This window comes from Mobula hypostoma, chromosome 5 (assembly GCF_963921235.1).
Source record: "Mobula hypostoma chromosome 5, sMobHyp1.1, whole genome shotgun sequence".
NCBI classification, from domain to species: domain Eukaryota; kingdom Metazoa; phylum Chordata; class Chondrichthyes; order Myliobatiformes; family Myliobatidae; genus Mobula; species Mobula hypostoma.
The window spans coordinates 12,134,970-12,156,474 of NC_086101.1; the positions used below are offsets into that span (position 1 = coordinate 12,134,970).

Here is a 21,505-nt window from a genome sequence, read left to right on the forward strand (position 1 = left end):
GTGCCTCCACTTCCTCAAGATCGAGGCAAGCAAGGCTCTCACAACCCCACATCCTAACTGTATTTTATAGAAGCACCACTGAGAGCATCCTGACAAGTTGCATCTCTATCTGGAAAGGGAGCAGTCGAGCACTGGACCGAAAGTCCCAACAAAGGACTGTGAGAACAGCTCAGAGGATCACTGGGGTCTCCCTAGAATCCATAAGGGATATTTATCAGGAATGCTGCATACCTAGAGCCCTTAGTATTAGTAAGGATCCCACCCATCAATCCAGCATCCTCTTTGACGTTCTACCATCAGGCAAGAGACTGTAACATATAAAAACAAGAACGGTCTGGCTGAGAAACCGTTTCTTCCCCCAGGCCATTAGGCTTCAGAACTTCCAGCCATATCATATTTGAAGTGTCACTGGTTAATCTATTCCGTACCTTACAATATTAAATATTAATGCACTTTAGTTTATTACTTGTGTGATCCATCCGTAGATTTTATCCTTACCATCATAAGTTATCATGTGTTATCTGTGTTATGTGTACTAGTGTGCTTTACACCCTGGTTTGAGGAAACATCGCCTTGTTTCTATATACATTATACGGTTATACATATGTATGTTGTTAAATGAGGATACCAGAAGCTTCTTCAGATACATAAGGTGTTAAAGAGAGGCAAGAGTGGATATTGGACCACTGGAAAATGACGATGGAGAGGTAGTAATGAGGGACAAGAAAGTGGTGGATGAACTGAATACGAGAAAATCTGCAGATGCTGGAAATTCAAGCAACACACACAAAATGCTGGTGGAACGCAGCAGGCCAGGCAGCATCAGCACCAGACCAGGCCAGATGCTGCCTGGCCGGATGAACTGAATAAGTATTTTGCATCAGGCTTCACTGTGGAAGTTCCAGAGAGTCAGGGGTCAGAAGTTACCACTACTAGGGAGAAGACTGTTGGGAACCTGCAAGGTCTGAAGTCACCTGGATCAGGTGGTATACACCCCAGTGTCCTGAAAGAGGTGGCTGAAGAGATTGTGGAGACATTTGTAATGATCTTTCGAGAATCACTAGGTTTTGTAATAGTTCCACCATTGTTGGTAGAATCTCAGATGGTGACGAGAAGGCGTACAGGAGCGAGATATGCCAACTAGTGGAGTGGTGTCACAGCAACAACCTGGCACTCACTGTCAGGGAGACAAAAGAGCTGATTGTGGGCTTCAGGAAAGGTAAGACAAAGGAACACATACCCATCCTCATAGAGGATCAGAAGTGGAGAGAGCGAGCAGTTTCAAGTTCCTGGGTGTCAAGATCTCTGAGGATCTAACCTGGTCCCAACATATCAATGCAATTATAAAGAAGGCACGACAGCAGGTAGACTTCATTAGGAGTTTGAAGAGATTTGGTATGTCAGCAAATACACCCAAAAACTTCTATAGATGTACCATGGAGAGCATTCTGGACACTACCTCACTTTTTAAGTATATATTATTTCTGGTTTTTTTTTGCATGATTTTTAATCTATTCGACATACATATACTGTAATAGAATTATTTATTTATTATTAATTTATTTTGTTTTTTTCTTCTATGTTATGTATTGCATCGAGCTGTTGCTTCTAAGTTAACAAATTTCACGGCACATGCCAGTGATAATAAACCTGATTCTAATTCTGAGATTGGAAAATTGAAAATGTCATTCCACTCTTCAAGAAGGGAGAGAGGCAGAAGAAAAGAAATTACAAGCCAGTTACTCTGACCTCAGTGGTTGGGAAGATATTGGAGTATATTACTAAGGATGAGGTCTCAGGGTACTTGATAAAATAGGCCATAGTCAGCATGGTTTCCTCAAGGGAATGTCTTGCCTGACGAAGCTGTCAGAATTCTTTGAAGAAGTAACAAGCAGGATAGACAAAGGACAATTGGTTGATGTTGTGTACTTGGATTTTCAGAAAGCTTTTGACAAGGTGCCACACATGAGGCTGCTTAATAAGCATGGATAAAGCAGTGGCTGATTGGCAGGAGGCAAAGAATTGGAATAAAGGGTGCCTTTTCTGATTGGCTGTGGTGACCAGTGAGGGGTCTTCTTTTTATGGTATATGTCAATGACTTGGATGATGGAATTGATGGCTTTGTTGCAAAGTTTGTGGACGATACAAAAATAGGAGGATAGGTAGTTTTGAGAAATTATAGAGGCTACAGAGGACTTAGACAGATTTGGAGAATGGGCAAAGAAATGGCAGATTGAATACAGTGTCGGGAAGTGAATAGCCATGCAATTTGTCGAAAAAATAATAGGGTAGACTATTTTCTAAATGGAGAGAAAAATCAAAAGTCAATTCAAAATCTTGGGAGTCCTTCAGCAGGATTCCCTAAGGATTAATTTGCAGGTTGAGTCTGTGGTGAGGAAAGCAAATGCAACGTTGGCTTTCATTTCAAGAGAACTAGAACCTAAAAGCAAGGATGTGATGTTGAGACTTTATAAAGCACTGGTGAGGCCTCAGTTGGAGTATTATTAGCAGTTTTGGGCCTCTTACACTAGAAAGGATGTGCTGACCCTGGAGAAAGTTCAAAGGAGGTTCAAGAAAATAATTCTAAGGACAGGATGGCTTGTCATATGAAGAGTGTTTGGTGGTTCTGGGCCTGTATTCGATAGAATTCCGAAGAATGAGGGGTTACCTCATTGAACCCTATTGAATGTTGAAAGGCCTTGATAAGAGTGGATGTGAAGAGGATGTTTCTTATGGTGGGAGATTCTGGGACCAGAGGATACAGCCTCAGAATAGAGCGGCATCCTTTTGGAACGGAGATGAGGAGGAATTTCTTTAGTCAGACAGTGGTGAACCTGTGGAATTCGATGCACAAGTGGCTGTGGAGCCAAGTCTTTATGGACATTTAAAGCAAAAATTGATAGATTCTTGATTAGTCAGGGCATGAAGGGATACAGAGAGAAGGCAGGAGATTGGGATCAGCCATGATGAAATGGCACAGCAGACTCGATGGACCAAAAGACCTAATTCTGCTCCGATACCTTATATACTCTGATAAAAATTTTTCTTTGAACTCTGAAATCCAGTCACACCAGGGCCCCCTGCTCCAAGGTGGCTCTGGGCTGAGACTTCTGTTGAGTCATGGCTCAGAATCAGTGTTTTTTTTTAGGTTCGTGGAGATGGTTTTGGGGACAGAAAAGGGAGTTAGGGGTCAGGTTAGGGTTTAGTCATAAGAAGCATTTTACTGTATGTTTCAATGTATACATGGTAAATAAACTTGAATCCTTTCCGCCTGTGCATTTCAGCAAATCCCTAGGAAAAGGGGCATTCATGATTTTGTAGCAATTGTTGACCAATTAATGCAAATTTGTGACTACTGCTAAGAACTTCACCAGAAAATTTATTACAGAAATAAGGAATTAACAATGAAAAAGAAGCTGCAGAGAATGGTTTCATCTTGAGTATAGCAGCTGTCTGGTTGCATCACAGCCTGGTATCGATGCTCCCATGCACAGGACTGGAAGAGGATGCAAAGGGTTGTAGGCTCAGCTCCATCATGGGCACAAGTCTCCCCCACCACTGAGGACATCCTCAAGAGGCAGTGACTCAAGAAGGTGCCACCCCTCCATCTGAGGCATGCCCTCTTCTCGTTTCCACAATCGGGGAGGAGGTAGTGGATCCTGAAGTCCCTAAAACTCGACAATTTAGGATCAACTTAATTCCCCTCCATGAACCCATAAGCAATACTTCATGAGTCCTTTTTTTTGCACTGTTTCTGTAACTAGCAGTGAATTTATACCTTTGCACTGTACTGCTACCACAAAACAACAAACTTCTCAACACATAAGGCAGTGATAATAAATAAATACTGATTTAGTAATCTTGTTTCTGTTTTAATATCTGTTCTGGAAGATGAGCGAATCAGCCTGGATTATATGATCACCGAGGTGGGACTGGAATGTCTCAGCGGTGCCATGAGGTCCCATCCCATTCCTCGGGACCCGCAATTTCTGTATTTCTGGCGGAGGCAGGGTCTGTGGGAATTTCCAGGGCTGCTCTTTCTGCAAAACAAGGCCAGGGCACCCCCTTCCTGAAGTCAAGGACCATCCCTTTTCTTGACGTTGAGTGAAAGCCACATAACTAAGCTCTCAATCTCCTTCATTGAGATGCAGTTCTCTACAGTGGTTTCACCTACAAACCAGTAGATGGAGCTAGAGCAGAACCTGATCATGCCAGAGAACGTACAGGGAGTAGATTAATGGGCTGAGGACACAACCTTGCGGGACTACAGTGTTTAGAAAGATCAGGGTGTAAGTGTTGCCGCCTGTCCTTACTGAGTGCAGTCTATTAGTTAGGGAGTCAAAGATCCAGTTGCAGAGGGAGGAAATGACGACCTAGGCCCAGAGTTAATCAAGAGTCAAGGATCAATTTTATTCGCCATATGCATTTACATGTGTTACGAATTTGCTGTGGTGTGTTGGTCCGGGTGTAACATGCAACAAAAAAAAAACAACATTCAACAACTATAAAGAATAAAGTGTTATATAAAAATAAGTTATGATGAGTGACACCCACAAAATAAACAATCAGGTCCTGATGAAGGGTCTCAGCCTGAAACATTGACTGTTTATTCCTCTCCATTGATGCTGCCTGACCTGCTGAGTTCCTCCAACATTTCATGTGTGCTGCTCTAGATTTTTAGCATCTGCAGACTATCTTGTGTTTATAAGTTATGAAGAGCTGCTTGAAATAATAATATTGAAGGCAGAATGCAATTAATAAACAAGGTACGCACCTTGACCTGGAGATGATTGATATCGTTGGTGTGACTGATCTCCTGCGACTTCAGCTGCACCATCAGAGCAAACACCTTCTCTCTCCAACGCGTCACCACTGATGCTTTCCTCCTATTGTCCCCGCTCTGGACATCCAGTGTAGGCTGGAAACACAAGGCAGAAGAAATCACAGTAACCATTTGCTTTCTCTTCCCTTCTGCAAACTTCAGAAGTGGAGAGAGTGAGCAATTTCAAGTTCCTGGGTGTCAATATCTCTGAGGACCTAACCTGGTCCCAACATACTGTATCAATGCACCCTAAAGGCAGCAAGACAGTGGCTGTACTTCATTGGGAGTTTGAGGAGATTTCATTTGTCACCGAAAACACTTGCGGATTTCTACAGATGCACCATGGAGTGCATTCCAACTGGCTGCATCACCATCTGGTATGTGGGGGAGGGAGGGGGCTGCTGCACAGGATTGAAGTAAGCTGCAGAGAGTTGTAAAGTTAGTCAGCTCCATCATGGGCACCAGCCTCCTTAGTATCCAGGATATCTTCAAGGAGTGATGCCTCAAAAAGGCAGCGTCTATCATTAATGATCCCCATTACCCAGGACATGCCCTCTTCTCATTGCTACCATCAGGAAGGAGAGACTGAAGCCTGCAAGCACACACTCAACGATTCAAGAACAGCTTCTTCCCCTGTCATCCGATTTCTGAATGGACATTGAACCCATGAACACTACCTCACTACCTTTTTATTCCTAGTTTTTTGAACTACTTAATTAACTATTTATTTATAGTAAAACAGGATCAACAGGTGCATGACATATGCCGGTGATATTAAACTTGATTCTAATTCTGACGAAGGTCCATGTTTCCTAGTGCCCCAGAGTGTGTACCAAACTACTAGTGACCTGCAGTACAATCCCCATCCTCAGCCTCCCACACTGTTCCCATGAACCTCAATGGAAAGTATCTCACCTCCTGGTTTCATGGACTCAAAATTCAATTCAACTACAGTATTTTAGTTAATCGGTTCTGTATCTCATATAAATGTTGAAGATGCATAAGATGTTGGTGAGGCCTAATTTGAAATAGTGTGTGCAGAGTTCTGTTCACCTACCTTCAGGAAATATATCAATTAGATTGAAAGAGTACTGAGAAATTTTACACAGATGTTGCTGGGACTTGAGTTATCAGGAAAGGTTGAATAAATCAGGACTTCATTCCCCAAGTGAAGAACAATGAGGGGAGATTTGATGGAGGTATAGATAGGGTTGGGTGGCAGGGTGGAGATAAATCTCTACCAAAGGAGGTGTAAGGCTCTCCTTCCCTCCGCTAGTCTGCAGGCCAGCCTTGGGCAAGCTGCAACACCTGCCTGGCTCCCCGATCAGGGTCACGCCAAGCCATGGGTCAGCTGGTGGGTGGGTGACACCCTACCTAATGACAAATGGCAGCCTACCTAAGAGAAATTAAAGGCAAAGGGTAGTCACACCAAATATTGATTTGATTTAGTTTTTTTACTGTTTATTGCAATATAATCTATTTGACATTTGGAAACTTTTCATTGCTTTTGAAAGCATCTTGTTTTACAGATTCTGTTTACATGTGCCTAAGACTTTTGCACAGTGCTGTACACTTCCATAAGTTCATCCCTCAATTCTCCTATGCTCCAATGAATAATGTCCTAGCCTGCTAACCGCTCTCTAGAGCTCAGTCGCTTGAGACGTGGCAACAGTCTCATATCTCTTTTTTTGCTTTCGAACCAGCTTAATGGCATCTTTCCTACAGCAAGGTTACCAAAGTTGAACACAACAGTCGAAATGTGGCCTTCCCAATGTCTTCCTACATCTTCACCAGACAATCCTTCAACACATTCTGCCCTCCACGGGGTTTCCACCTGAAACGTCGGTCATTTCCTTTCCTCCTTACAGATGCTGCTCGACCAGCTGAGTTTCTACTGAAGACTGTAGCTCCTCCTGCCCTTCAGTCTGTCCTAGTCTCCAACCTACCACTGATCACCTCTATCGTCTCTCGATCTCCTCTGCGACTTATACATGTTCCAATTCCTACGTTTTCCCTTCTGACCTGAACTATTAATGCTGGTTTTCCTCCCCATAGATGCTGCCTGACCTGTTGAGTATGTCATATTTCCAGGTTATATTTGCTTTGGAATTAGCAGCTATCTGGCTCCAGTCAGAAAGACATGGACTCATTTCCAGAAAACGCCCTCTCCCACCTACCCCATTTCTTTGTCGGAGGGCATCATACACATGTGTTGGCTCTGGAGAGGTTCAGAAGAATGAAAGGATTAATAAGGATATAGGAGCAGAATTCGGCCATTTGGCCCATTGAGTCTGCTCTGCCATTTCATCATGGCTGATCCAATTTTCCTCTCAACCCCAATATCTTGCCTTTTCCCCACATCCATTCATTCCATGACCAATCAAGAATCTATCAAGCATTGCCTTAAATATACATAAAGACTTGGCCTCCACAGCTGCTCATGGCAAAGAATTCCAGATTCACCACTCTCTCGCTAAAGAAATTCCTCTTCATCTCTGTACAAAAAGGACGCCCCTCAATTCTGAGGTTGTGTGCTCTGGTCTCAGACTCTACTACCATAGGAAACATCCTCTCCACATCCACTCAATCAATAGGTTTCAATGAGGTCACCCCTCATTCTTCTGAATTCTAGTGAATACCCATCAAATGCTCATCAGGTAACAAGCCATTCAATCCTGGAATCATTTTCATGAACCTCCTTTGAACCCTCTATAGTCTCAACACATTTTCTAAGATAAGGGGCCCAAAACTGCTCACAATACTCCAAGTGAGGCCTCGCCAGTGCTTTATAAAGTCTCAACATTACATCCTTGCTTTTATATTCTTGTTCTCTTGAAATGAATACTAACATCGCATTTCCCTCCTTACCACAGACTTAACCTTCAAATTAACCTTTTGGGAATCCTGCACAAGGACTCCCAAGTTCCTTTGCACCTCAGTTTTTTTGCATTTTCTCTCCATTTAGAAAACAGTCAACCCTTTCATTTCTTCTAACAAAATGCATGGCCTTACACTTCCCAACACTGTATTCCATCTGCCATTTCTTTGCCCATTCTCCAAAACTGTCTAAGTCCTTCTGTAGCCCCTCTACTTCCTCAAAACTACCTCCCCCTCCACCCACCTTCATATCGCCTGCAAACTTTGTAACAAAGCCATCAATTCCATCATCCAAATCATTGACATACAATGTAAAAAGAAATGGTCCCAATACAGACCCCTGTGGAACACCAGTAGTTACTGGCAGCCAGCCAGAAAAGGCTCTATTTATTCCCACTCTTTGCCTCCTACCGATCAGCCACTGCTTTATCCATGCTGGAATCTTTCCAGTCATACTACGGGCTCATAGCTTATTAAGCAGTCTCAGGTGTGGCACCTTGTCAAAGGCCTTCTGAAAATCCAAGTACACGACATCAACCGATTCTCCTTTCTCTATCCTGCTTGTTATTTCTTCAAAGAATTCCAACAGATTTTTCAGGCAAGATTTTCCCTTGAGGAAACCATGCTGACTGTGGCCTATTTTATCATCTGCCTCCAGGTGCCCTGAAACCTCATCCTTGATAATCGAATCAAACATCTTACCAACCACTGAGCTCAGACTAACTGGCCTATAGTTTCCTTTCTTCATCCTCACTCCCTTCTTGAAGAGTGAAATGGTGTTTTCAATTTTTCAGTCTTCTGGAACCATTCCAGAATCTAAAGACTCTCGATAACGCCTCCACAATCTCTTCAACCACCTCTTTCAGAACTCTGGTTTTGTTGGCTTTGACTTGTTGTGTTAGCCACAGTTATGTCATCTTTCCTTTAGAATATTTCTTCCTCTTTGGGATATATATATCCTGTGCCTTCCAATCAATTCTGGCCAACTCATCTCTCATGCCTCTGTAATTCTTTTACTCCACTGTAATACTGATACATCTGACTTTACCTTCTTTTTCTCAAATTTCAGGATAAATTCTATTGTATTATGACCACTGGCCCACTAAGGGCTCTTTTACTTAAGGTTTCTAATCAATTCTGGTTCATTGCACAATACCCAATCCAGAATAGTTGATCCATTTGTCGGTTCAACCATGAGCTCCTCAAAAAAAGCTAACTCATAGGCACTTTAGAAATTCCCCCTTCTGGAATCCAGCACCAATCTGATTTTCCCACTCCCTGCACATTCAAATCCACCATGATGATTGTAATATTGCCCTTTTGACATGCATTTTCTATTTCTTGTTATAATTTCTAGGCCACATTCTTACCATTGTTTGGGGGTTTGCATACAACTCCCATCAGGGTCATTTTACCCTTGCAGCTCCTTAGTTCTATCCACAAAGATTCACCACCTTCTGTCCCTATGCCACCTCTTTCTAACGATTTGATTTCATTTTTTACCAGCAGAGCAACGCCACCCCCTCTGCCTTCTTGTCTGTCCTTTTGACACAATGTGTACCCTCATGCTCATAGCTCCCAGCTATAACCTTCTTTCAGCTGTGATTCAGTGACGCCTACAACATGATACCTGCCAGTTTGCATCGGTGCTACAAAATTCCGTATACTGCGTGCATTCAAATATAACACCTTCATCAATGTATGAGATGCATTTGATGTCTCTGGTCCTGAACTTGGAAGTTCAGAAGGATGGGGGGGTGGGGGAGGGTGTGAGAATATCACTGAAATCTACCAGATATTGAAAGGCTTGGATAGAGTGGAAATGGAGACGATATTTCCATCAGTAGGAGAATATAGGATCTGAGGGAACAGAATAGAATAGAAATGTGAAGGAATTTTTTCAAGCAGATGGTGGTGAATCTGTGGAATTCATTGCCACAAAGGTCTGTGGAAGTCGACAGGCTCTTAGTTGGAAAGGGGATGATTTATTTCATTTTACTCATAGTTATATGTGGAGTAGGTCCTTCAGGCCCTTCGAGCTACACCGCCCTGCAACCTCCGACAACCCCGCTTTAACCCCAACCTAATCACGGGGCAATTTACAATGACTAATTAACCTACTTGATACATCTTCGGACTGTGGGAGGAAACCAGAGCACACGCGGAAAACCCACACACGTACAGAGACCCTTACAGATGACGCCAAACTCCGATGTCCAAGCTGTAACAGCGTTGCACTAACCTCTATACTACAGTGGCGAAGGTTAATGGGGAGAATGGGAGAACGGAGTTGAAAAAAACTCAGCCATAGTTGAATGGCTCAGAACCTGACAGGACGAATAGCCTAATCGTGCCCCTATATCTTTTAGTTGTTTGGCCCACTGAGTCCATGCCAGCTCACAAGGCAATCCCATTCCTCCACTAAGTTAGCCCTATATCCCATTGTCATCACATCGCATCAAACCCACCCACCTACACTCGGAGATATACAGCTGCCAATTAACTATATCATTGGCATGGACAAAACCACAGCACCCATAGATGCTTGAAAACTGAAACTGAAATCGAAAGTGCCGCATATCAGACAGCACTGTTAAGAGAAAAGAGTGTTAATCCTTCCGAATGGATCAAAGTTCATCAGCCTGTAATGCCAACACTCTCTACAGATGCTGACTGACTTGCTGGGTATTTCCAGCTTTCTCTCCCCTCACTTCAGCTCAGAGTGTTGCCGGTACCTTCCCACTGCGGTCACTCTCCTGGATGGTGAGAATGTCCATCAGAGATGTCAGGCGCACGTTGAGAAGCTCTGATGTGGCTCTTAGTGTCTCCTTCTCCTTCTCCAGGTGCTGGCAAAACAAAAGGGCACAACAGTGACTGACGGTGACACCTGATCCAATCCAACGAGACACGAGTATCAAGGACTGGCAGCAGAGTGGTACAGGAGTGCGAGTCACTATATCACACTGATGTGGTGATCAAGGAAGCCCATCAGTGTTTGTACTTGAGAACATAGAACATGACAGCACAGTACAGGCCCTTTGGCCCATGATAGTGTGTCAGCCTTTTAACATAATCCAAGATCAATAAAATCCTTCCCTCCCACATAGTCCTCCATTTTTCTTCTATCCATGTGCCTATCCAAGAGTCTCTTAAATGCCCATAAGACCATAAGGTACAGGTGCAGATGTAGGCCATTCGGCCCATCGAGTCTGCTCCGCCATTTAATCATGACTGATCCAATTCTTCCAGTCATCCCAACTCCCCTGCCTTCTCCCCATGCCCTTTGATGCCCTGGCTAATCAAGAACCTATCTATCTCTGCCTTAAATTCACCTAATAACTTGGCCTCCACAGGCACTCGTGACAACAAATTCCAGATTTACCACACTCTGACTAAAGTAATTTCTCCGCATCTCTGTTCTAAATGGCCATCCTTCGATCCTGAAGTCATGCCCTCTTGTCCTAGACTCCCATCCCATGGGAAATAACTTTGCCATACCTAAACTGTTCAGGCCATTTAACACTCGGAATGTTTCTCTGAGATCTCCTCTCATTAACCTGAACTCCAGAGAATACAGCCCAAGAGCTACCAGACGTTCCTCATATGGTAACTCTTTAATTCCTGGAATCATTCTCGTGAATTTTCTCTGAACCCTCTCCAATGTCGGTATATCCTTTTAAAATAAGGAGCCCAAAACTGCACACAATACTCCGAGTCTGGTCTCACGAGTGTCTTATGGGGCCTCAACATCACATCTGAGCTTCAGCTTGCCCACGAGGACTCTCTTGAACTTCCACAGAAGAACTCTAAGTACCCTGACCAGTTGAATCTCAGCCTGACATGGCAACTGCTCTGCCCTGGAACAAATGAAGCTGCAGACAGTGGTGAACACTGCCAAACCTTGCTGCTTCCTTCCATTCCACCCATCTTCAGTGTGTCATTCCCTTGTCCCTTCTCCATCTTCCAGAAGAACACAGAGGCACTAGCCTCCCCAGCATCGAGGACATCTTCAAAAAATGACGTCTGAAAAAGGCAGCATCCATCACCCAGCACATGCCCACTTCTTAGTGCTACCATTAGGAAGGAGGTACAGGAGCCTGAAGACACATACTCAAAGATTTATGAATCCGCCATCAGGTTTCTGATGGGATAAAAAACCAACCCATAATCACTCACTCGATATTTTTCCTCTCTTTTTGCGCTACTTATTTAGTTTAATTTCTTACTGTAAATTATATATTTATTATGTACTGGATGTACTGCTTCAACAAAACAAATTTCACTACAAGTGCCAGTGATAGTAACCGATTCTGATTCTGAGCTTTAAAACCTGAATGAAAAAGCTGATGAACTGCTATCATACGGAGTTTCTTCCATATTCCCTTCCTAGCCGTGCTGCCACTTTTTCAGTCTCTTTATAGTTCTACTTTAATCTTGCTCAATGCACTGGCAGTAATTTGATCTGTATGAAGAGTATGCCAGTCAAGCTTTTCACTGTACCTGGTGCATGTGACAGTAAAAAAACAATTATCAATGCAGGCTGAGTACCCCTTATCTGAAATTCTAAATCCAAAATTTTATTTTGAGCACTGACGATGCCACAAATGGAAAAATGGAAAACTGCGCAAAGCGCTGGGAAGGTTCCCAAGCAATGCACAGATCTCTGTGCACCACAGACTGCTGAGAAGTGACCACACAACAGAGGTTAATGGAAAATAGAACAACACTGCATAAAACGAAAAGTGAAGATCTCAGTCGTGTATTGAAAGAGTGGATTCATCAGCGTCGCAGTGAACATATGCTGATCATGGAACAAGCAAAAATCAATCTTGGTGAACTGAAAATTGAAGCTAATTGTTTCATTCACAAAATTAATAACATATAAAACTACCCCACACCCCCCCACCGCCCCGGAACAGGTGGCTGTTTGAAACTGACAGCAGATGTGAAGCCAATCAGCGCTGAAACCCGATAATAGATGCAGTGAGAGGTGATCATTCAACTCTGACAGTCTGAGGAGGCCCCAGCTCCATCACGCCAAAATGGGGTGATCTTAAATGAATTATTTACATCTATATTTTCTCAGGATACGGACCGAGTCTATGGAAGTGAGGCAAAGCGGCATCAACTTCATGGACCCTATACAGATTACATAGGTGTTTGCTACCCTGGGGCAAATCAAGGTGGATAAATCCCCACGGCCTGACAAGGCGTTCGCTTGGACCCTATGGGAGGCAACTGCAGAAGTTGCCAGGGCCCTAACATTGATATTTAAATCATCTTTAGCGACAGGGGAGGTACCAAAGGATTGGAGAATAGCTAATGTTGTTCTGCTGTTTAAAAAGGCCCTAAACAGAAACCAGGAATTTATAAGCCGGTGAGTCTGACATCAGTTGCTAGAAACTTATTGGAAGGGATTGGATAAATGAGCATTTGGATAAACATAAACTGATTAGGGATAGTCATCATGGCTTGGTGCGTGGTTGGGTCATGTCTTACCAATCTTAAAGAGTTTTCTGAGGAAGTTACCAGGAAAGTGGATGAAGGCAAGGCAATGTATGTTGTCTACATGAACTTTAGTTAGGCATTTAACAATTTTCCACATGGGAGGCTGGTCACGAACGTTCAATCTCTCAGCATTCAGGAGGAGGTAGTAAATTAGATTAAACATTAGCTTTGTGAGAGAAACCAGAGACTGGTAGTAGAGGGTTGCCTCTCTGACTGGAGGCCTGTGGCTGGTCGTGTGCCGCAGGGATTGGTGCTGTGTCCCTTGTTGTTTGTCATCTGTATGACACCAAGATTGTTTACCATGCGAGTCTCACATGTTATCATGAGACAGGGATGTGCAGGCAGCTTCTTCCCGAACTGGCTACACGTTCCCACCTCAGCAATTCCCCCCTTGTTTATCACGGTTGGAAACAGTGCTGTGTGCTGTCTGTGACCACGGTCAGTGGCCAGGCCTACCTGCACCCTGCTGCTCAGCTGCTCCTTCTCCTGCCGGGCTTCTTCCAGCTGCTTCTCATCCGGCACCAGTTGTCCGATGTAGGTGCGGAGTTGTCGGATCAAGGAGCCTTGGGATTCCAGCGTCCCTCTGGCTTTACTGCAACAGTAAAGAGGAAGAAGGTGGTTTTATTTAATCCCACCTCAGGAAGCTCAGACACGTCTGAGCGAAATACATGTTAGTAGGGAAGTGGTGTTAGGTAAATTGAAGGGATTGAAGGCAGATAAATCCCCAGGGCCAGATGGTCTGCATCCCAGAGTGCTTAAGGAAGTGGCCCAAGAAATAGTGGATGCATTAGTGATAATTTTTCAAAACTCGTTAGATTCTGGACTAGTTCCTGAGGATTGGAGGGTGGCTAATGTAACCCCACTTTTTAAAAAAGGAGGGAGAGAGAAACCGGGGAATTATAGGCCGGTTAGCCTAACGTCGGTGGTGGGGAAACTGCTGGAGTCAGTTATCAAGGATGTGATAACAGCACATTTGGAAAGCGGTGAAATGATCGGACAAAGTCAGCATGGATTTGTGAAAGGAAAATCATGTCTGACGAATCTCATAGAATTTTTTGAGGATGTAACTAGTAGAGTGGATAGGGGAGAACCAGTGGATGTGGTATATTTGGATTTTCAAAAGGCTTTTGACAAGGTCCCACATAGGAGATTAGTGTGCAAACTTAAAGCACACGGTATTGGGGGTAAGGTATTGGTGTGGGTGGAGAATTGGTTAGCAGACAGGAAGCAAAGAGTGGGAATAAACGGGACCTTTTCAGAATGGCAGGCGGTGACTAGTGGGGTACCGCAAGGCTCAGTGCTGGGACCCCAGTTGTTTACAATATATATTAATGACTTGGATGAGGGAATTAAATGCAGCATCTCCAAGTTTGCGGATGACACGAAGCTGGGTGGCAGTGTTAGCAGTGAGGAGGATGCTAAGAGGATGCAGGGTGACTTGGATAGGTTGGGTGAGTGGGCAAACTCATGGCAGATGCAATTTAATGTGGATAAATGTGAAGTTATCCACTTTGGTGGCAAAAATAGGAAAACAGATTATTATCTGAATGGTGGCCGATTAGGAAAAGGGGAGGTGCAACGAGACCTGGGTGTCATTATACACCAGTCATTGAAAGTGGGCATGCAGGTACAGCAGGCGGTGAAAAAGGCGAACGGTATGCTGGCATTTATAGCGAGAGGATTCGAGTACAGGAGCAGGGAGGTACTACTGCAGTTGTACAAGGCCTTGGTGAGACCACACCTGGAGTATTGTGTGCAGTTTTGGTCCCCTAATCTGAGGAAAGACATCTTTGCCATAGAGGGAGTACAAAGAAGGTTCACCAGATTGATTCCTGGGATGGCAGGTCTTTCATATGAAGAAAGACTGGATGAACTGGGCTTGTACTCGTTGGAATTTAGAAGATTGAGGGGGGATCTGATTGAAACGTATAAGATCCTAAAGGGATTGGACAGGCTAGATGCAGGAAGATTGTTCCCGATGTTGGGGAGGTCTAGAACGAGGGGTCACAGTTTGAGGATAGAGGGGAAGCCTTTTAGGACCGAGGTTAGGAAAAACTTCTTCACACAGAGAGTGGTGAATCTGTGGAATTCTCTGCCACAGCAAACTGTTGAGGCCAGTTCATTAGCTATGTTTAAAAGGAAGTTAGATATGGCCCTTGTGGCTACAGGGGTCAGGGGGTATGGAGGGAAGGCTGGGTTCTGAGTTGGATGATCAGCCATGATCATAATAAATGGCGGTGCAGGCTCGAAGGGCCGAATGGCCTACTCCTGCACCTATTTTCTATGTTTCTATGTTTCTATCACATAAGATAAGCGTTAGCGCTATTTGCCGCATGTTGTGTGCTTCGAAGCGTACAGTGAACTGTATCGCTTCGTATCAAATTAAATCAATAAGGGGTCCGCTGGGGGCAGCCTACAAATGTTGCGGTGCTTCCAGCTCCAACGTAGCATAACGACAACTCACTAACCCTAACTGTGCTTCTTCGGAAAGCGGGAGGAAGCCAGAGCACTTGTAGGAAATCACCCAGTCGGGGGAGACCATTAAAACCCCTTACAGACAGCGACGGGAACTGAACCCCGATCTCACAGCCGGTACTATAAAGCATTGCACTAACTGCAGCGCTGCTGTGTTATTGAGTGTGAACTATAGGAAGGCAAAGTCGTGAGAACACACCAGTCCTATGTCAAGCGTACCCAAGAAGGCACGCACAAAAATTTTGTTGGCAGGCGACATGCAGGGCTGCTGCTCATTTCTTTAAATTCCACCCATAATATAAAGATACACAATGATTATAATAAAAAGATAAACAATTATAATATAAAGATACACAATAATTATCTTTACTGCAAATGATTATAAAGATACACAATGATGATCTTTACTGCCAATTGAAGCAGCAAATGATTTTTTACAACCCGAGAGTAATGAGATATCTTCACAGGAAACGTCTCACACCGGCTCAGCACCAGCTACATGGTTGCGAGAATGTGTTACATTAATGATACATTTTTAAACTGGTGTACGCATCAGTATTTGGACAGTAAACTGTGGCTGACAATATTATTCAGAAATGAATAGTCTTTTTAAAGGACAAATGTTAATAAATTTTGAACAGATTTGTTTTAAGAGCCTCAATTATTTCAATCTGTCTGTTATACTTTCATTCATTGTAAAACAATGAATATGCATAAATAAGCAACAGGAATCATCTTCGTTCCTTAAAAAGTTTTTAATTAATATTACTAGTTCATTAATCAATGATAATTTTTGCATAAAGTTTAAGATGATCTTTATTGTCATATATACTTCAAAACAGACAGTGAAATGGATTTAAACGCAAACAACAGGAATTCTGCAGATGCTGAAAATTCAAGCAACACACATAAAAGTTGCTGGTGAACGCAGCAGGCCAGGCAGCATCTGTAGGAAGAGGTGCAGTCGACGTTTCAGGCCGAGACCCTTCGTCAGGACTAACTGAAGGAAGAGTGAGTAAGGGATTTGAAAGCTGGAGGGGGAGGGGGAGATGCAAAATGATAGGAGAAGACAGGAGGGGGAGGGATGGAGCCGAGAGCTGGACAGGTGATAGGCAGAAGGGGTTACGAGAGGATCATGGGACAGGAGGTCCGGGAAGAAAGACGGGGGGGGGGGGGTGACCCAGAGGATGGGCAAGAGGTACATTCAGAGGGACAGAGGGAGAAAAAGGAGAGTGAGAGAAAGAATGTGTGCATAAAAAAGAGTAACAGATGGGGTACGAGGGGGAGGTGGGGCCTAGCGGAAGTTAGAGAAGTCAATGTTCATGCCATCAGGTTGGAGGCTACCCATACGGAATATAAGGTGTTGTTCCTCCAACCTGAGTGTGGCTTCATCTTTACAGTAGAGGAGGCCGTGGATAGACATGTCAGAATGGGAATGGGATGTGGAATTAAAATGTGTGGCCACTGGGAGATCCTGCTTTCTCTGGCGGACAGAGCGTAGATGTTCAGCAAAGCGGTCTCCCAGTCTGCGTCGGGTCTCACCAATATATAAAAGGCCACATCGGGAGCACCGGACGCAGTATATCACCCCAGTCGACTCACAGGTGAAGTGATGCCTCACCTGGAAGGACTGTTTGGGGCCCTGAATGGTGGTAAGGGAGGAAGTGTAAGGGCATGTGTAGCACTTGTTCCGCTTACACGGATAAGTGCCAGGAGGGAGATCAGTGGGGAGGGATGGGGGGGACGAATGGACAAGGGAGTTGTGTAGGGAGCGATCCCTGCGGAATGCAGAGAGAGGCGGGGAGGGAAAGATGTGCTTAGTGGTGGGATCCCGTTGGAGGTGGCGGAAGTTACGGAGAATAATATGTTGGACCCGGAGGCTGGTGGGGTGGTAGGTGAGGACCAGGGGAACCCTATTCCTAGTGGGGTGGTGGGAGGATGGAGTGAGAGCAGATGTACGTGAAATGGGGGAGATGCGTTTAAGAGCAGAGTTGATAGTGGAGGAAGGGAAGCCCCTTTCTTTAAAAAATGAAGACATCTCCCTCGTCCTAGAATGAAAAGCCTCATCCTGAGAGCAGATGCGGCGGAGACGGAGGAATTGCGAGAAGGGGATGGCGTTTTTGCAAGAGACAGGGTGAGAAGAGGAATAGTCCAGATAGCTGTGAGAGTCAGTAGGCTTATAGTAGACATCAGTGGATAAGCTGTCTCCAGAGACAGAGACAGAAAGATCTAGAAAGGGGAGGGAGGTGTTGGAAATGGACCAGGTAAACTTGAGGGCAGGGTGAAAGTTGGAGGCAAAGTTAATAAAGTCAACGAGTTCTGCATGCGTGCAGGAAGCAGCGCCAATGCAGTCGTTGATGTAGCGAAGGAAAAGTGGGGGACAGATACCAGAATAGGCACGGAACATAGATTGTTCCACAAACCCAACAAAAAGGCAGGCATAGCTAGGACCCATACGGGTGCCCATAGCTACACCTTTAGTTTGGAGGAAATGGGAGGAGCAAAAGGAGAAATTATTAAGAGTAAGGACTAATTCTGCTAGACGGAGCAGAGTGGTGGTAGAGGGGAACTGATTAGGTCTGGAATCCAAAAAGAAGCGTAGAGCTTTGAGACCTTCCTGATGGGGGATGGAAGTATATAAGGACTGGACATCCATGGTGAAAATAAAGCGGTGGGGGCCAGGGAACTTAAAATCATCGAAAAGTTTAAGAGCGTGAGAAGTGTCACCAACATAGGTCGGAAGGGATTGAACAAGGGGTGATAAAACAGTGTCGAGGTATGCAGAAACGAGTTCCGTGGGGCAGGAGCAAGCTGAGACAATAGGTCGGCCAGGACAGGCAGGTTTGTGGATCTTGGGTAGGAGGTAGAAACGGGAAGTGCGGGGTGTGGGAACTATAAGGTTGGTAGCAGTGGATGGAAGATCCCCTGAGCGGATAAAGTCGTTGATAGTGTGGGAGACAATGGCCTGGTGCTCCTTAGTGGGGTCACGATCGAGGGGTAAATAAGAGGAGGTATCCGCGAGTTGTCGCTGTGCCTCGGCAAGGTAGAGGTCAGTACCCCAGACTACAACAGCACCCCCTTTATCAGCGGGTTTAATAATAATGTTAGGATTAGTGTGGAGGGAGTGGAGAGCAGAGCGTTCCGAAGGAGTGAGGTTGGAATGGGGACAAGGTGCGGTGAAGTCGAGACGGTTGATGTCCCGTCGGCAGTTGGCAATAAAGAGATCCAGAGCAGGCAGAAGACCACAGCGGGGTGTCCATGAAGAAGAGGAGGGTTGAAGACGGGAGAAGGGGTCATCGGTGGGGGTGGAAGAGTCCTTGCCGAAGAAGTAGGCTCGGAGACGGAGACGGCGGAAGAAAAGTTCTGCATCATGGCGAACACGGAACTCGCTGAGGTGTGGGCGAAGGGGGACAAACGTGAGGCCCTTACTGAGAACAGAGCGTTCTGCCTCCGACAGTTGAAGGTCGGAGGGGATGGTAAAGACCCGGCACGGATGAGAGCTGGGATCAGAGGGGGGAGGGGGGAGGGTGGGGGTGTCAATGGAGAGGGGAGGGTTGGGGTGAGAGGAAGATGGAGCCTCTGAGGGCCCAGGAGTTGACGGTGGGATCTGAGGAAGACGGGGCTGCGGAGTGGTGGTGGGGGAAGGGGAGACGGGAGTCACAACAGCAGCACATAAAGACCCGGCCTGGAGTTCAAGGCTGGAGTCGCAGTTGGTGGTTGCGCGATCGCTTTGAATGTCTCCATGGTCGTTGCTGGAGTCCAGGTTTTGAATATGTCCTGAGGTGTTGGAGCCGCCGAGATCAACGGCAGGGGCCGCAACCGAAAGTTCATGCCTGCTAGCGTCGGGGCCGGCAGGCTCTGGAGTCCGTAGATGTAAGATCTTGCGATCTTTGCCTAACATGACAAAGTCAAAGAAACGGCGATTGCAGGCGTGGATCCGACGGAGGATGAAATAGCGGGTAGGACCATTACAGACGGCGAAGAAAGTGTCCCGAAGGTGTGGAAGGGTCTGGGATAGGGACACCAAGTACCTCCTCATGGCGGAGAGCGTCGCCTTCAGAGCTTGACGGGAGAAGCGGCGAGAGGCAGAGTCAATGAAATGTGAGTACCTGGGATCCTCAGAAGGTCCAAATTGAGAGGCTTGGAAACGAATCCTAAAGCCAACTGGAGTAAGTTGGCGACGGAGGCACGTTCCAAGAAAGGATACATGGCTGTGATAGCGAGTTTGAGTGAAAGTCTGGTCGAAAAGTTGAAGAGCCGAAGAAATCACAGATGGGGAGCAGTGAGAGATGGTTTCACTGAACTCCCGTCGAAGAGAGGATCTAAACTTCTTCGGTGTAGGCATCACCGGAAGAGGCTTCGCAGTAGTGAATTTAAACGCAAACAACAGGCTACACATGCCCTTACACTTCCTCCCTTACCACCATTCAGGGCCCCAAACAGTCCTTCCAGGTGAGGCATCACTTCACCTGTGAGTCGACTGGGGTGATATACTGCGTCCGGTGCTCCCGATGTGGCCTTTTATATATTGGTGAGACCCGACGCAGACTGGGAGACCGCTTTGCTGAACATCTACGCTCTGTCCGCCAGAGAAAGCAGGATCTCCCAGTGGCCACACATTTTAATTCCACATCCCATTCCCATTCTGACATGTCTATCCACGGCCTCCTCTACTGTAAAGATGAAGCCACACTCAGGTTGGAGGAACAACACCTTATATTCCGTATGGGTAGCCTCCAACCTGATGGCATGAACATTGACTTCTCTAACTTCCGCTAGGCCCCACCTCCCCCTCGTACCCCATCTGTTACTCTTTTTTATGCACACATTCTTTCTCTCACTCTCCTTTTTCTCCCTCTGTCCCTCTGAATATACCTCTTGCCCATCCTCTGGGTCACCCCCCCCCCCGTCTTTCTTCCCAGACCTCCTGTCCCATGATCCTCTTGTATCCCCTTCTGCCTATCACCTGTCCAGCTCTCGGCTCCATCCCTCCCCCTCCTGTCTTCTCCTATCATTTTGCATCTCCCCCTCCCCCTCCAGCTTTCAAATCCCTTACTCACTCTTCCTTCAGTTAGTCCTGACGAAGGGTCTCGGCCTGAAACGTTGACTGCACCTCTTCCTACAGATGCTGCCTGGCCTGCTGCGTTCACCAGCAACTTTTATGTGTGTTCAGTGAAATGGATTGTCTGTCAACGACGAGCTGTGCTGAGGGTAGCCCACAAGAGCTGCTATGCTTCCAGCGCCACAGCATGCCCACAATTTACCAACTCTAATCTGTATGTCTTTGAAATGTGGGAGGAATCTAGAGTACCCGGAGGAAAACCACATTGCCACGGGAAGAACATACAGACAGCGGCAGGTATTGAACTGCACACAGCACACCTTTCCAACAATGATACACAAGGGGGGAATTGCTGAGATGGGAATGTGCAGGCAGTTTGGGAAGAAGCGTGTACACATCCTCTTCTCCAGGCAGACCCCAACTTGGGGTCCACAGACCCCCTTGCTTCATGGTATCGGTCCATGGCATTAAAAATAATCAGCAACTTGGGCACACACTCTCAAAAAGGTTCACCACCCCTAGATACCGTGGGCACCAATATCTGCCAGGAGGTTGTCTGAAAATCCAGGGCTGTAGTTACAAGGAGAGACCGGACGGACATCAAAGTATGTCAGGGTAAAGGGTGAACACACAGGATTATAAAATTACAAGGAGCATAGATTGGATCAGAAACAAAACCAGGTTTATCATCACTTATATATGTTGTGAAATTTGTTGTTTTAAGCCAGAAGCACATTGCAAAGACCTTTAAAAATCACTAC

General features: G+C 45.5%; 1 protein-coding gene across 3 annotated transcripts in view; it reads right to left on the bottom strand.

Moving 5' to 3' along the window:
- Window positions 1–21,505, bottom strand: part of cchcr1 (coiled-coil alpha-helical rod protein 1) — a 60,891-nt gene that overhangs the window by 24,908 nt on the left and 14,478 nt on the right. For all 3 annotated transcript variants that reach the window (XM_063047403.1, XM_063047404.1, XM_063047405.1), the window contains exons 5-7: window positions 13,664–13,799; window positions 10,435–10,545; window positions 4,775–4,918 (exon numbers count right to left, since the gene is read on the bottom strand). In XM_063047403.1, the coding sequence (XP_062903473.1) occupies window positions 4,775–4,918; window positions 10,435–10,545; window positions 13,664–13,799 (391 nt within the window). The remainder of the gene's footprint in view (window positions 1–4,774; window positions 4,919–10,434; window positions 10,546–13,663; window positions 13,800–21,505) is intronic.